General features: G+C 43.6%; 1 protein-coding gene across 7 annotated transcripts in view; it reads left to right on the forward strand.

Annotated features, from left to right (window-relative positions):
* REEP1 (receptor accessory protein 1) overlaps nt 1–17,547 on the forward strand; it is a 71,037-nt gene that overhangs the window by 17,781 nt on the left and 35,709 nt on the right. For 2 of the 7 annotated variants that reach the window (XM_080400411.1, XM_080400414.1), the window contains exons 2-5: nt 10,413–10,485; nt 13,543–13,619; nt 15,486–15,606; nt 17,233–17,352. In XM_080400411.1, the coding sequence (XP_080256537.1) occupies nt 10,413–10,485; nt 13,543–13,619; nt 15,486–15,606; nt 17,233–17,352 (391 nt within the window). The other 5 variants (XM_080400412.1, XM_080400413.1, XM_080400410.1 and 2 more) reach the window with 4 other exon arrangements.

Below are 17,547 nucleotides of genomic sequence, written 5' to 3' on the forward strand. Positions count from 1 at the left end.
GTTGATACAGGAGAAAATGGCCTGATGATTTACATCTTGCAAGGGACCTTTGCTGCTCTTTAGGTGCTGGGTGAGTCTGGTTCCTCCAGAGTCAACACTGGAAAAAATTCTCTTACTCTCCAATGAGCGCTATTGATGAAGCTCCTTGGTAGCACAGAAGCCACAGCATTTCTGACCCCTGTGTTCTTCACGAGAACTTCAGCAGATTCAGTAGGTATTTCACTTCCTGACCATCGTAGACTAAGATATGAAAGAGCAAGATGTGAAACAAGACTACACAGGGTGCCACTACTGTCATGTTGGTGTGCTTTTCATTTCATGTGTGAGCCCTAGTCCACCATCCACCCATGCATCCCATAATAAGTTTCTTACCCCTATAGGTACTAACCACCCCCAGTCTGTATGATGGTCTGGAAAGCCTCTCCTATTAGCTTATCTTGATGGCTGCCACTCTTATGGGGCTGATGACAGCCTGGGACAGCCCTAAGAGGTGCTGGGTCAAGGTATTATTTAGGCTCCCCTACCTGCTGTTTTTTGTCCCTTATCCTAACACTGTGTTTTAAGATTAAGCACTAAATGGTCATGTTTCTTCAAATTTCTTTTAATGAGAGACAAATAATTTTACTGGTAGTTGAAACTGCATTCAGAGGTGTAGCCAGAGGCTCTGATTGATTATACATTAGTGGTCCATGGCTTCAGTACAGAGGCTTGTTTCCCTCAGTTTTCCTCTCCTTTATGTCTAGGTTAGACTGGAGGCTGGTCTATATCAGTTTAGCTCCAGCTGGAGATCCCTTTCTGCTTGTTTATCTCAGTTGTACGATGCATTTCATTAAGAAGCTGTTATTAGCCATATAAAATGGAGGGATTAAAAAGCATGAGAAAAGACCCTGGAGGAAAGAACTCTATTAAATTCACACTAGAAATCTTGGTGAAATGCATGTGAGAAAAGACTAGAAGTCTGTTTTTTTCAAGCTGTATGACAGTGTCTCATTTTCCTTTCTTTACTTAGAAAAAAAATGACAAAAAAAAGAAAAAAGGCAGGTCCTCGTAAAAAAAGCAGGTGTCCCACCCCTCCCTAAAATGTTGTAGTACCCAGAAGAAATGCTGATATGTTTCTGTGGGCCATGATGGAAATGTGGTTTGCATGGCCTGTGAACTCCCTGCAATGTCACAGCTGTTATATATAGCATGTGGCATTCTGATACCCATACTAACGAAACTGTTAAGACGGCCTGAATATTCTGAAATTACCTGTAGAATCATCTTGCCTTGGTTTTCCTACACTCTTGCTTTAAAACTGGAGTTAAAAAATCGGTACTGTCCATGCCTCTGACATGAGCTTCCTGTATAATTTCAACTGGGTCTCACTGTTCTTATCATTTAAAATAGATGTAAAACACGAATGAGACAGGAATAATCAGAAATCAATGGATATGCAATCAGCTTTAACATTCAAGTCACTAGTGTTTATGCTGCACTTCGAAATGCTTCTTTGAAATGTGTTAGCAAAATGAGAAGACATGCTTTAAAGGTGGGTGAGGTTATTTTTTGTTTGGTTTTTTTATGTAACTAAGAATTAGACACCAGCTCTGGAACACAGAGCTTGGAATTGAGTTGAGTCCCATGTGTTTTCAGTGTGGCCGGTCCCTCCAAATGTTTGGTCTTCTAGTTTTTCCAGTTAATGTTCCTAGGGTCCTCAAAGACAGAAGTTGAGGTCAGCTACTGACAGAAGTAGTTATGCTGTTTGTTGTTAATTTACTAACGTATTTATAGAAATGTCCAGACAGTAGTAAGATTTTCTCCTCAGGCTGATTTGTACCATGCGGGCCATGATTGTGCTTGATACCTGTTCCTATGCCAAACTACTTCTTTAGCTAGTGTAGAGATCTAACTGGGGGTTCTGTCCTCCTCCCAAGGGATTCTGGAGATCTCTGAGACCTGGTGCTACTCAGAGCAGCCTTGAGACTGCTTGGTTTGTTTCAGTGGATTAAACCATTGGTAACCCATGGGAAGTCAACATTTTTCATGGCTTTAGCTGAATGTTTGGGCCAAAGAGGTCTTTTGATTTGGCTTTTCAATTACATCAGTGAGCTAAAATATTTCTGGCACTTAGTTAAGCACTTCTAGTAATAATCTGTCCCTGGGAAGCCTAAGTAATGTTTCTGTAAGGACATCCTGTTGCAATTTATTTGAATGAGTTATAATTTCATTTAATTTTTTATTCTTGTTTTCTGTCGCATGAGTACTACACTAGACGTCTAAAGCTGTTGTTCAGTGAGGAGTAGACAAGCAGGAGCTCTTGTGTTTCTCACCACGTCCTCAGACAGTTAGGGGTGATGGTGAAGGTCTTCCATAACCTGAACTGAGTTTTCAGGTACACAGGATGTAGGATTATGCTCTATATTGGGCTTTCTGTATGTCTTTATGCTTCCTAGAAGTTGATTCACATAACATCAATTAAAATAACTCCAAAACAATACTTGCAGCATGATCTTTGTGGTTTTGGATGAAAATAATGCAGAGCTTCTTTGTTGATATGCAATCCATATTTTGTACCTTTTTTAGCCTAGAAATTAGTTTGGTTAGGTTATACATCTCTTTCTGTTCCGTTTTGTATCACGAGCCTACCATAAATGTGTAGGCTAACTCACAATACAGATTTTAGACCATCTGTCATCTCTGGATTATAATGTCAGTGCTTCTAAAAAAGCCGTTTTCCACATAAACATCCCCTCTCCAGAGTCAGGAAAAGCAGCCCTTCCTATCTAAAACATACCATTTACTTTTCAAATTGCCATTTATTTGGCTTGGAAAAAGACAGGGCTCTCAAAGCAGGAACTATACGGTCAGTACTGGATAAGGGAAAACATCAGGGGCACACAGATGCTAAGCCCTGTGTTTTTGGAGCGGTGAAGTTGGGTGAAGATCTGACCCGGTCACATAGCACAGAATGTTTTCTTCTCTAAAAGGCATAGATTTTATTTCCCTCAGTATCACGCTTTGATGAATTATTTCTTTTCCCCCCGAAAGGGTCTGAATGAAGTGGTGGGCTGTGCCAGTACTGGGAGAAAGCTCAGTGCCGCGGACTGCTTTCTCCTGCGATCCTGCCGAGCCGAAGCAGGGAGCGGGGAGGAGCAGCGACAGGGAAAATGCCTCCAATGAGGCCCACGAAACACTATCTCTTGCAGGCAGCTGCTTGGAGCCTTGTGCGTGTGCCAGGCGCAGCGTTCCTATCAACCCGCAGCTTTTCACCCATGGCTCGGGGCCCCACACCAGCCCTACGCACTCTCCATGCAGACTATTCCTTTAGAACATTGCTTCAGGGGCAGACAATTTCCCCTTCCCTGCTCATCAGCAGCCCACCAACACTGGGCCAGGCAGCTCCACTGAAGGCACTGCAAGTAGAACGCACCAGCTTAGTAAGCCATCTACCTGCAGTAAATTTGCTTCCTAAAATAGCTGGAAAGCCATGGGGTATTTTTATAGCAGCTACACAGGCCTTTTCTGTTCTGAAGGACTGTAAAGAAAACTGAGGCATTAGTTTGTCTGTAAAATGGTGCAACTCTGCCTGAGTTTGAAGACATCCTGGAACAATAGCCCTGGGAAGGGTGAAGTACTGCTTAATCTTGGTTGGGCTTTAAATATGATGCTAAAGGGTGTCAGTGTAAATATCAACCCTGCGAGACCCTTGACTGCTAGTAGTATTAGTAGGAATATCAGGTTTTAGTAGTCATCACGTCCATTATCTTAACAATCCCAGTATTTTACAGGGTGTCTCCATCAGTAGTATTGTTACTTTAGTGCTTTTGTCTTCTGCCTGTAACAAGAAGCAGGGAAAATGAAATCGTACTTTCTTTAGATAAGTCTGGATGTAGGATCTCAACGTGAGTAAATGTAATAGTTGTGTGATAGCTCCAGGCTGGCCAAGGCCTCTTCCCCCACCCATGCCCCTTGCTATGTCTCTTCACCTGTTTGTGCCTGGCCATCTTCCAGCTCCCATGTGAGGAATGCCCTGGCTGAGGAGGAGAAAATAAAAGGTGGCGTCAACTGTACAGGAGTATGTGCTGCTTTGGGAAGATCAAGACTGCTTAAATTAGAAGCATCAAGGACAGCCCTTGCTCTCACTATTTCTGCTGGAAGGACAGTTGGGTGTCTACCCTGCAGTTACACCAAGAGGAGCAATTATTAGGTTTCATCAGCTGTTACGCTACATTAACCAAGACGAAGTTTGCAGTTTGCTTCTGTAGTAGCCTGGCTGAGAAATTAGAGGTGGATCTGGATGGAAGGCAAAACGTCTTTTGTTAGACACTGAGTTCTTCTGGGCCTGCCTTCTCTTCCTTGGCACTGTGGGTGTGCATGGTGCTTCAGAAGTGCTGATGAGGGCAACTTCTCAGCAGCTGAGAAGAGCTAAGCAGATCACCCACTGAGGAGGTGGGGAGGAATGTTTCCTTAAGCAGAAGCATGTGCTGGGTGACTGTTCAAGTGGAGCTTTACACCTTGTTAATACCTGTGGAGGTGGTGCATGACTGGCCAAGTGACAGGGGTGCAGCTGCGCAGTTGTCCTCAGCAGCATTGAACCATCCCCATGAGGATGTTTGATTTGAGTTGCAAATGGAGTTTGAAATGAGCCTGATCTGTCTCAGGGGTGTCAGGGCCCGGTGCTTTCTTTGGGTGGATGTCTTTGTCACTGAGGCACCTTGCGCCTTTGGTATTCTCCAGGTGTATTGGAGTGTCAGGCTGGCATGGCCGTGTATCTGTGTCTCCTGGGGCCCAGGGTGGGCATGGTGACAGATATCACCCTGAAGGTGAACAGGGAAGTTCCTGACTGACCTGGAGCCACTGCGCAGGACCTATTCTGCTGCAAAATGACCCCAAAGAATCTGCAGGAGCCATCTCCCAGGGAGTATCAGCCTGGAGCCTCCTCTGCAGCTGTGGTGCTTCCTCCACTCCAGCCTCTTTTTGGATATCAGGCATTTGGCCTGTCAAGGGGCTGACATTGCACAATGTCAGAGAAAGGGTCACTGCTTATTTTCACATCCCCAGCTGTTGCATTTAAACTGAGAACCTTTGGTACAAAGACAGTGCCGTTTATTTTAAATCTGTGGCACTGTGAAAACATTAATTAGGACTGATGATAAGGAATGCAAACCTATTGGCACCCTTGGTGGTTTCAGCAAGGAATGCTGGTGTGGTAACAGCTCAGCTGCTGCTCCATGCATAAGAAGCACACACTAGCCAGTGAACACGTTGAGGAAAGAGGAAATATTTCAGTGATCCCTAAATGTGTCCACTCCTGTGTTTGAGCAGAAGTTTGCTATCTTGGCTGCTGCGCATCGATGATATGGAAACATTAGTTATTTATGGGCAAAATAAGGGCTGTTCTATTTGTGTTGCGGTAGTGCAGTGTTCTAAATGTTTGGGCAGCCCAAACAGCGCTGGTGGCATGGTAACTAGATCAGCAAAACTTGGATGTCTTGGGTTGTGAACAGCACTGTGATGGTGTATTCATAACAGTAGGTTACAGAAAATACCTGTGTGGTTAAAAATACTCAAGAACATGGATCTACAGGCATTTCTGGAGGTAACCTGAGTCCTGGCCAGTAATCCTGAATCACTGAGAATCTGTCAATTTATTTCAGTGGCTGCTGTACAGAATGTGAGAGTTAATTTAGCAGGTAAATGGCTTTAGGACCAGGCCCCTCACAAGGAAAACACATTACCAAATCATCAGAACTCAAGATGTCATTTGGGCCCTCCCAGGTCCTGGTGGCAGCTCTGATGCTGATCCCCAGGCTATAACTTAGATACTATTAAGAATATTGTCACATCTGGGTTAGCCTGTGCTCTCTGATGGTTAGATCACTGTGCCAGCAGATCTGGAGAAGAAATAGAGGATAAAATAGCCAGGGGTGGCTGTGGTTGTACTGGTAAGTGGAGACAGAAGGAGGTTTGGTGACAATGCAGCTGCTCCCCTCGAGTATGACAGAGATTGCTAAAGAGGAGCCAACAGTTCAGTTGCATTACTATTCCCCTGATAATCAGGAAACCCCACAACATGGGAAGTTTCATCCTTTCCTGTCTCATTTAGTGGTAAACTAGAATAATGAAAACCTAACCCAAACCCAGAATCCTATATCATTTATATAAAAAAATACAGTTAGTTCCACAGATTAATTCTTGGTGATAAAGAGGGTTTCTGCCCTCCTTTTTGACTTTGCCCTCTTGAATCAGTTGAACATCCCCTTACACTACATCAGGAGTAGGAGCAAATACCTTCGGTCATTTGCCTTTGCTGCTAAAGAAACAATTGCAGCATTTACAATCACTCTTAAGGATCTTCCCCGGTGTGTTTCCACATGCTTTCTTTGCCCTTCTCCTTTCCTCTTCTGCCTCCACCGTGTCCCTTTGACAAAGGATGACCGGAAGCGCATGTAGAGGTCCAGATTGGGGATTGCTGCTGCTGCTATGCCTAATAGGATTATAAGATTTTCAGCATTAATCCTTATCCTATTCTTTAGGCAGACTAACCTTTTACTTAGATTTTTGGCTTCTGTTGCACAATTAGTTGACTTCTCAATGATTTCTTTACAGCTGCTGTTGTGTCCTTTTTTCAAGGTGGTTGTAATTGATGTAGACCTCCAGCATGGAGCAATGTAAGAATTGTTAGACTGTTGTGGTTATTTGTTTAGTGCTGCAAGTGAGCTTTTCCAAACTCACTGATGAATCTCACTACTTCCTTGCCCTTCCCTGTACCCTGGGGGTATGTGTTTGTTTTAGCCCAGACTGTAGGAACACATCTCTGTCGCTTTTAAACATAGCAACTACTACATGAAGCTCTGGGAGGTTTGCTGATCAGGATGTCTGCTTCTGCTTTTGCACAGAGGGTGAGAGAGCCAAGGCTTTCCAGGGTACATAGCTCATTCAGAGGAGCTATGAAAGATGGAAATGGGTGGGGAGAGTGGGTTGACTCTGTAGCCTAGTTTCATAAAGGAAATAAGGCTTAAGCAGTCTGTTTTTCCACTGCAGCCAACTTTTGGATCCGCAAAGTGATTGTGGCCAAAACAGATGGGTCAGAGAGGTCTCAAATATTAATTTTCTACAGTATTCATAAGAATTAGCTGCTGGATAGGAGATTGTATCATAGCAGTGTCTGCCAGGAGGTAAAAGCTGCAGTGTTAACTCTATAGGAAGGTCACTACTTTGGTTTGCCAGCTGGCAGGCACCAGGCAGTCAATGTGTGTACCACAGCAGTCATAGCGCATGTGGTTCCCAGGTCAGCTGGCCATTGTGCGAGGGAGCCTGAGGGTCTGTGCTGCAATTCTGGGCATGTGTGAGGAAAGCTGAAGGTTCTGTGGTGTGGTTCACAGAACATCAGGTAGAACTGGAGTGTTGCAGAAGAAGATTAGAGAGATGAAGAGGAACTGGGGAATGACATGACTGGAATTTGTGTGGCTTGGGCTGCTACCTCTCAGACTGTCAGCTGTCAGGATAACTGTCAGGGCACAGCTTGTTTTACAGGCGATGGGCTGATACACAGTGAGTGAGCAAGAAGCACAGGAGCTCCAGGGTGTGGGAGAAGACATACAAGGAATGGCAGAGTCAGAAGCTGGTGGCACTACAGTTGTTAAAGTAGAGAAGGGACTGAGGTGGGATGTGGTAAAAGACCAAACCAACAGTAGTTAGGAGCAACATTGCTCAGACATGGAAAGCAGTAAGTTACTTCAGCTTGGTAGGGAAGGGAGGTGAGGGATGATGGGGCAGAGGCAGGGAAGAGAGGTTTAAACAGTGTTGTGTCTAGGTGGGGTAGAGACCACGCAAAGGAGGCTGGTAAGGAGACTTAGACAAGGAATGACTTAGTAGCTTGGGCAGAGGGACAATCAGTCAGCCTTGGTTTTGGGTATATTGTGTAGAAGGAGTGATTTGGCAGTAGTCTGAGCATGGGCATAAAGGAAGGCAGGAATCGATAATTTATATATTGAAGGAAGCTTGGATGAGGGGGAAGAGAGAAGTATTGTCTTCAGTGAGGGAGAGGAACTGAGGGAAGAGAGAGGGGATTGACATGTATGTTTTAATTAAATCAATTGTACTCAAGCCTGATCCAAAGCTCATTGAAGACAGTAACTTCAAGAGACTTGTTGGAACATGCCTATGTGCAGGTATTTGTCTTGAAAACTCTTAAGATGCTTTACAGAAATGCCTGAACATCTTTTGTCTTCCATTTGTAGGGTGTACCCAGAGGTTAAATGACTCCAAGCCTCATAGTAAGCCACAGAAGTGGCAAGGCTGGGATCCAACATTCCTTAAAATAGTTTTCAGTCTGGTAAACCATAGCAGTAATAAATGTCCATATATGCATACAAGACAAATCAGTGAAACTCTCAGTCTCCAATTTAGGGAGAGCATATCACCTTATTAACTGTCCATGGCTCTGGATATGCAAAATTATTGTACAGTTTCCTTCCCTCACAGAAGTTTTTTTTCAAGTGTTTATTGTCTGCAACTAATTCTTTTCTAGTGATCCTGTAAACGCTTTGCTTCTTCAGGATCCAGTTACTTTCTGTTACCAGCACAAACTGAGGAAATGAATATCAATCATTCAGTGATTATTTGCAGGAAATAAAAGCGTGAGATAGCAGCTGGCCTGGGACAAGAAGGAAGGACAAAAATGCGGTGTTTTTTATAAGCAGAACCAAAAATGCTGTTCATGTGCTCAGATGTTAGTTTCTGAATATTGTGGAGCTTTCTTGCTTTTGTGAGCTTTACTTTCTTTGGATTAGGTCCTGCTGCTATTGAATGCAGAGGGGATATTTGCTATTAGCTTCAGTGAGAATAAGATCAAGCTATTGTCTGTGTGTTCTTCCTTGCCTTAACTGGTGCTGCTGTTTGTTAAGACACTGCAAGGGACGAAAATGCATTTGGTTTCCCAGAATCTTTCTGAGCATTTGTCTGATCCTTGCATATAGCACAGCCCCTGTGGGTGAAATAAATTCAGAGCTGACTGTTTCCATCAAAGCTTTTTGAAGGCAGTGTGAAGCCTCTGTAAAATACTGAATCTCCTCAGTCAGTAGCTGCTTTTCTGAAGTCTGCATTGTGCTTCAGGTTTTGCTAAGCCATGCTACAGTAAGCATGATGAATAGCAGGCAAATTGTCTTTGGTCACTGCTTTGGAAATCAAGATGTGTGCTGGCTCACCCCATTCTTTCGCAAATATCTTCTTATGCTACGGGAAGTATGATGGTACACGATATCCCAGAGTGTTAATTTTTAATGTCTTATGCATGTAATGGACTCAACTGTAATTATGAGTCCCACGGCACACAATTGCTACTGGCAGGATGGAAAAGATGACTGCCAGTCCATATTGCTCTACAGTTAGGGACTGAAACATTGATCATTTCCATTCCCAAGAGCAGCAGAAACAGCTGTATGAATTTAAAGCAAAAGCTTCAATGGAAAGACAAGTAGTTGCAAGCCATTAAACGTTTCCCTGCAATCTATTAAATTTAGACTTTGCAGCATCATCCTACCGCATTGAATAAAATTGACTGAAACCTGGGTAGGGTAAAGTGGTTTTGACAAGCCTATGCTTATGTCCAGAATAATTGAAATGAATAAGCAGCTAGGCAGTGATGCAGAGAGGAGTTAGTATAAAAAATGCTCAACTTTTTTTCTCAGTAGTGCTATTTTTAACTTATGGATCTTTATTTATTTCTTGCATGAAATGTTGAAGCTGACAGCATCCCCTTCCAGGGGAAACTGTATGAAAGAACAGTAGAGCTGGGATTTTTAGGCCTGATCCTCTTGGCATATCTTGGTGGGCAAATTCCTCCTCCTTTTGATGAGCTGAAATGACTTTACTAAACAGTGCAGGGCTCTTCCCTTTAGCAGATGTAATGTAGGATAAGGCCCCAGCATTCAAACTCTTGTACCAGTAGAACTTGGGTCCTGCTTTACGACCTGCTAGCTTTTCAGAATATTGAATAGATGTGGAAGGGGGTTTAGCCAAATGCTTCTCATTTTATGCTGCCTCTGAAAGCAATACTCCTATATCCCTGGTGTCACAGTAGATTGTTTTGAAATCAGATTTTTAATTTCCTTTTAAAAGTGTGGTGGCCTTTTTTGTTTTGGTTTGGTTTTGCATGTAACTCCTAAGGTACGGCTATGGAAACCATTGCAAAAGGAAATTCAGCCTGAATCCCTGGTCTTCATTCATGTCACTGGCAATAGTATCTCTGAATTCAGTGATGCAAAATCACTCCTGTACTTAGTGCACTCAAGCTTAAATCAAATCCTAACACTATTTACTAGTGCAAGAAACAGATTTAACAGACAGGAAAAAAAAAAAAAACCACCAGAAATCTTTCTCTGTGACAGGAAATCAATTTAATCCATTCGTTGTTTGTTTTTTTCCAGGCTTATATTTGGCACTCTTTACCCCGCATATTATTCTTACAAAGCCGTGAAATCAAAGGACATCAAAGAATATGTGAGTAACGAGGTTTGTGGCTGTGCTGCAGGGTTTGTTTTCTAAGATTGCTGCTCACCACATTGTAAGGTGTTGCCTGTGTTCTGGGAAAGCTTGTAAACCAGTACAAGGGGAAGACCAGCCTGAAGGTGGACTGGCTGATTGCTAGGCACAAGTCTTAAATAAGGAGGCTTGGGTGTGTGCTTCTGGCTCCTCTGGTGAGTTGGTGTGCTCTTTGACAAATGTATGCTTTTTCTCTGGTGGTACGAACTATATACAGCCAACTTAAAAGGTGTTTGGCATCTAAAGCTTTGTGTGTTTTCCTTTGTTTCTGAAGAGCAGCATAAATCAAAGCCTTTCCAAAAAGCCTTGAAGCTGTAGCTGCTCATTCAAAACAAGGATCAGAGGAGGCAACTTGAAGCACAGATGACTGAATCTTCAGACAGAAACATCCTTCCTTGTGGAGCAACCTGTTTACAGACAGTTCTGGCAACTGGGTTTTCTGTCTTGTCCTTTTGCTGAAAAATCTTCCCTGGGCTGCAGTTTCTAAATGCATATGGGACCATCAGGGAAAGTGAAATGTGTGAGAATCAAAACCTCTTGGATGCTATTGGTGTCTTGTAGGATTTGTATTGCCTTTCACAACCTGAGCTCTGTTAACTTCACTGAACCTGGCTCAGCCTCCAGATTTTGACCTTTCAATCCTCTCAAGATCCCAGGGATAACAAGTCCATTTTCTCCTCTGGGTAACAGCCTAGATGGCTATCCCATTAAGTCCTTAGTGCAAGCTCAAACTGGGACCCACTGTGGCTGCTGAGATTTTTTTCTTTCTCTCAGTCCTCTCCTTCAGATAATGGTTTTGGATATGCTGAGAATCTTAAGCATTACAGAACACATCAGATACTTAAGGCAAAATGTCCTTGCAGCCCTTGCACAGCTGTGCTTCTCAAAGTTTGTACACCCTTTGCTTGGAAATGCTGAAGACATATGCTAGCATCCCCAATCAGTGTCTGCCACTGATACTTAACGTTTCCATAGTCTGTTTTTGGAAAATATTTTGTTGAAGAGTCCAGTTCCTGTTGGAAATTCAATTGCAAAAGAGGAACTTGTATCAGACATGTGGAGTCATGACCCAAATGTGAGAACAGCTGATCTAAGACCTGGTTTGAGCTTAGAATTGTTTTTCAGTTTAACACACCAGTTGTGGCAGTGTGTCCATTAAGGTCTGATTGAAAAAAAAAATAGTAGTAATTTACCCTGACACAATACAAACTTTCATTTATTAGTCAAAACTTATATCACTGTAGTTTACTTTTATTCTGCTTGGTAATAGTAATTTGGATAAATGGTGTTTTAAGCTGATCCAAGCCCACCCACAGCAGATCTTGGTGTGTGTTTTAAAGTTTTGCTGGCAGTAATGTCTGAGAACTGTGCTGGCAGTGAGGCTTTGAGGGAGTTGCAGTTATGTAAAAAGTCTGGCAGAAGCTGCCCTGGGAAGATACTGCTCTCAGGCATTTGGCAGTGCCATTCTACTGCTATAACACTAAATATGAATATACATGTAAATCCCAGGAGAGCAGTTATATAGCTGAATGACAGGTGCTCAGGGAATAATTTCAGTACCTGCAGGGAGATGGAGGGAAACTACAGGTACTGTCCCCACTGTGTTAGGGCCATTTCAGAGCTGGTGAGATCCACATTTATTGCCATCTCCATCCTCCCTTCCCCAGAGCAGTACCTGGCGTAGGTATCCCTCTAGTACTGCCTTCTTTCCAGCCTTCCTTCACTCTGTTGCAATTATCCCAACCTTAGGTCACACAGTCCAATTCTCTTAATTCATGGATTTTCATGTATTTTACTTCCTTAAGCTTTCTAACATTCCAGCGAAGTTGCTAGGGGATCTCCATTTTCAAATATAGCTGATCAGACAACAATTTTCAGTTAAATTAACAACTTTTGTCTTACCATCTCCTTTCCTTTGGAAAGACAGATTCTTAAAGCTGTTTGTTCTTTAAGTTTTACAGTTTTACAATGGGAAAAAAAAATATTGAGGGGGAATAAAAGGTTTCTCTCTCATCTCCAGTGTTTGGATATTATTCCTCACATCATCTCTGCGGTGACAGTGCTGCAGAAGAGGTGCACCACATCACTTGATAAAAATCACTGGAAGTGCTGATGGCATATAACAAATACACTGTTTCTTTGCAGCCCAAGAAGAACTGATACTGAATAAATCAGAACAGTTTATCTGTGCTTTTTAATGCCATTTAGTGCTCAGTGACAAAAATCCCCAGATTCCTGAAATACTCAAGATATTATAGTTTCCCTGACCAAGTCACAGGGCCCAAAGACTTTTCTGACCGCAAAGGAGATGGTCCATAAATCACCGACCAAACAGTCCACCCACTATATCTGAACACAGTGACAGCACAGCACATGCTTTCACTACCAATGTGAAGTAAAATACTCTCACCTAAGGCCCAGGTAAGGGATTTAAGCTAATGCACTTGCCCTTGTCACTGCAATATGTTCAGGGTGTGGATGTGAGGAGGCACCACCACTCAAGTGATGCACACTAATTCAATAATTTGTGCTGAGTTGATTGTGCTCCTGAGCCCTGAGTCATGGGATGGGCAGTTACCTCTTTATCTCTTCCTGGCTAGTTTCCCCTGCCTGTAAATATTATGTAATTACATTTTGCCTTAACTGCAGTTTTGCCAACACCCTAGTATTAATCTTTGCTATTAAGATGAGCCAAGTGAGATTTTTAATGCCCTGTGATAGAGCTGTGGTCCTCCGCTGGCTGGTGGAGCTTCCTCTGTAAGGACAGAGTCGGGCTGCTTCTCTTTCCATGAGACCAGTCCTAAAGGCCACAATCTTCCTTCCCAAGGGTGTCTGTGGAAATCTGATGTGTTATGTGCTGAGGTGGGATCTTCAAATCCACAGTAATTGTTAAATACACAGAGGGGAGGGGAAGAACCTTTTTTTCTGTGAAAATTATTCTGTGCATTTGTGCCTCTAAGAGATAGTTTGAGGCTCTTGTGGACAAATGAACCAGCTACTGTTTTTGATTACCAGGTCAAATGGATGATGTACTGGATCATATTTGCGCTCTTCACGACAGCAGAGACTTTCACGGATATCTTTCTTTGCTGGTGAGCACCAGATGGGAGAGGATCTTCGGCATGAGATGGAAAGAAAATAGAAATGTTTACAAGGGGAAAAAAGGGACACAAAGGTGCACTGCCACCTAAACATGGGGTTAGCAGCTTCAGGTACATAGAGATGTTTTGTCTGGAGGAGCCATGCTTCCTTTCTCAGTGCTGTCATAGGAAAAGCAAGAAAGAAGATGGAACTGCTCAGTGGTATCTCATTAGTGAGAAATCATTACAGGAGTCTCAGTCCCCTGCCTGTCAGAGAGAAGCACAGCTGATTGCCAAGTTGGATGCTTGCAGAGATCATCACATAGACAACAGCAGCTTTAACTACAGGCATAGTTCTAGATTTGCTAGCTGTGTCCTACAGTAAATACACAGACTAGGGATCAGGCAGCAGCAGCCCTGCAGCACAGGACTTTGTAAGTTGCTGTGTGTGTGGTTGTTCCTGGGATGTTTTGCCAGGTCTGTTCCTGGTTAGGTTGGGTTTACAGTATGATGGAGGACAGTGATAGTCCATACTGGTGTGGGCTTTCTGATGTCAGTGGAAGGATTCCTGGTGATGTCTGTCTGGTCGACAACACGTAAATGCCCGGTTATCAGTTTCAGTTCCTTAAATACGGATGCTCAAGTTTGGAAATGTTTGTTGCTTGGTTGCCCTTTTTAGTAAGGCCTTTCTAGGGGAAACCAGTGAGATCAGTAGACTTCACAATGAAAATCTAACTGTAGTGCATGGCCCTCACCTAAAGCCTGTTCCTGCATAGCACTGCATTCCTCTAGTGAGTCCTCCAAACAAAGAGGATTTGGGAGTACTTGGCAACATGTCAGATCTGTTGGAAAGGAGATAAAAGATGTTACTGTCTCTCTATCTAATTTGGATGCGGATTTGTCTCCGCTGTGTTCATCTGGAGCTTTGGGTTTTTTTGGAGAATGTATTATGTGGGCCTCTCGGTGTCCAGTCTATGAAATCAAATATGTTCTAGATATCCTCGGGTGAGGTGGAAGACCAACCTGGAAAATCCATGCTCAGAGTCGAGCATTGCAGAGGCCCATTAGGTCAGACCTGGACGCTGTATGGCCCAGTTGGCTTGGTGACAGTTCTGTGCTAGTACAGCAGGAGTCTGTCTGAGTCCAGCTGGGCTGGTGCACAGCTATCACAGGGTCTCTGCACTGCTCTTGCTTGCCCCTGCCTATAAAAGGTACTGGTTTGTCACACTGCTGGCAGCAACATGTCTGACCATATGAGGATGCTGCTGGCTGGCCAGCCTTGAGCTCTAGGCTTTGTCCTCCAGAAAAGAGTCAGGATAATCTAATCTCAAGAAGTCCCTGGCTTGTTACAGCGAAAGCATGTCCTGTTCTTAGTTAAGTCCACTGCATATTTTGCAGTGCTACCTGAAAGCCCCAGTATGACTCTGCACCTTTATGATACATGTTGCTTGGACAAAAGCTTCTTAAATTTCAGTTTCAGTCAGGTAAGTGTTATCTTAAAAGCAGAAAGGCAGAGAGATGAAAAGTGCATAAATATATCAATGACATATTGATTTGCTGGTTTGCTCTTTGCTCCCTCATAGTGACTGAGGACGCTATTAATACAGCACCTGTGCTATTTGCATATAGAAAGCTCCTTTTATCACACAGCAGTCTCTTCCAGACATTAAATAATGGCCCTGATACCCAAGTAAAGATTTACCTGCATGCCTAGTTGAGATGTATGCAAAGGTGAGTGAATGTGTTTTGGTCTTGGGATTCTTTAGTAAGCAAAAGCTACCCTAAGCTAGACCAGCGAGTTCCTTCCTGTGCTGAGCATCTCTAATTAAGGGCAGTGGTTAAATTGGGGGCAGACATTAACAGCTTTTTTTCTTCTAGGTTTCCATTCTACTATGAACTCAAAATAGCTTTTGTAGCTTGGCTGCTGTCTCCATACACAAAAGGCTCCAGCCTCCTGTACAGGAAATTTGTTCATCCAACACTGTCTTCAAAAGAAAAGGTAATCACAGGTGCCCAGGTCCTCTCTGGGTGGAGCAGATCTAGAGTATGTTTATTCCAGTCTTTGTATCACTCATTTTCATTGAAGGACTGGGAGCTGCCGATTCTTGTCCTCTGCCATTTTATCATCTCCTTTTGGCTGGTGTTTTCGTTCTTTGTAGTTGTTGTGTTTTTAAATACTGGCCATCTGTTCAGCACACTCACACATATTAACTCATCTTTGTGCACTTGGGAAGTTGGGAGGGAGTGGGATAAAAATACCTCCTAAGCTGCTTTGCATGTACTGGCTGAATATACCTGGAGTGCAATGTTGTGACTGGATATAACAACTAGAGAAACAGGCGCTGGCAGCCAGGGCTCCTTAACTTTGTTCCCAGCTCTGCCTAAAACACTGTACAGCAATGAGACAGAAACAGTCCAGCCAGTCTATAAAATGGGCTTAGCAAGCACTTGCCTGCCTGGGAGATGTATAGCATGCTAAGTAAGGCATGTAGCATGTTAGGTCCTGGGTTGAGAAATGTTTTGCTGAAATTACTGCTAATTTTGGGGAGGGGTTCATTACAGCTTGGATCATTTGCCTGCCTAGAAGATTCCTGTGGCTGTGAATGAGACATTGTTAGGCAGATCCATTTGGTTCATGTGAATACATGGGCCAAGAATAGCTATTGGTCATATATCAACATGCAGACTACTAAGAAACGAATAATTGTTTCCTACATTGGCAACTATGGAAATGTAAGATCTCTGTTTGGCCACAGGCAGTGCATGAACAGTTGTATCTCAGTCCTGTCCAAGAAGGACTGTAGGGATCAATCCCCTGTCTCTCTGCTTCCTGGGAACTTCTGCTTATGCTTCTCACAAGTAGTACTCATGCATTTTGGGTTGCCACCTCTTACCTACTTGGAATAAGAAGGGAATCACTGAACAGCTTCCAGTCCCTGCTAACCCAGAACATCCAGTAGCTGAGTACTAGAAGTCATTGTCATCCATTATCATCCAGACCCATGTGTCTTGAGGGAGGGCAGGGTGAGGGCAGGTACTTTCATAACTATTTCACTGTATATTGAGCGGCATCAAAGTCCAGAAGCTCTGGACCTACCAGTTCCACAGGCATGTTGAAGGTGGCCCCTGCAGTGATGGGCAAGAGAGATCTCAGATACTTCTGAGACCAGCAGTCCTGGATGCAGGGCAGTACAGCTCCAGCTGCCTGGTGTCATAATATGATTCTTTTTAACAATGGGGCAATCTATTTGTCTTTAGACTCCACACATTGCAAATGGCTCCTGGTCCATTCTGCCCAGGTGGATCTATCTGTCTTGCTTCCAGGACCTATTGGTGGTGGTTGCACTATGCAAGTGTATCTGAACTTTGGGCCCCAATCTTCCATTTGCAGTATAAAGGGTTCCCAAAGCCTGCAACGGGAATTACTGTTCCCCTGCAAACCTTTCCTCTTTGCAAACATTGGCTGTGAACTTCTCTCCAGCTGAGGTAGAGGAAATGGAGGATATCTATCTACCTCCATGAAAGGTGACCTGGCCCTACCGAGAATCTGAGGCTAGGAACACTCTGAACTTCTTGTGTTGTGTTTTTTTTGTGTGTGTGTTTGTTTTGTTGTCTGCTGTGACAGGAGATCGATGACTGCCTCGTCCAGGCAAAAGACCGGAGCTATGATGCCCTTGTGCACTTTGGGAAGCGGGGGCTGAACGTCGCAGCCACGGCAGCCGTCATGGCAGCTTCAAAGGTAAAGGTGCGGGTCAGGATTAGCATCTTATCTTCATCCATTGCCAACAGCAGCTACAGTGAGGAGGGGGAGAGATGGTAAGGGTAGGGATTCTCACGGTGATTTTGATCATGCCTCCCAATTTCCCATTCACCAGCCACACAGGTGCCTCTTGGGATGAAGACAGGAAGTGTGGTGCCTAGTGAACCTATAGGAGGTTGG

Source organism: Falco punctatus (assembly GCF_963210335.1).
Source record: "Falco punctatus genome assembly, chromosome: 1".
In the NCBI taxonomy this organism is placed as follows: domain Eukaryota; kingdom Metazoa; phylum Chordata; class Aves; order Falconiformes; family Falconidae; genus Falco; species Falco punctatus.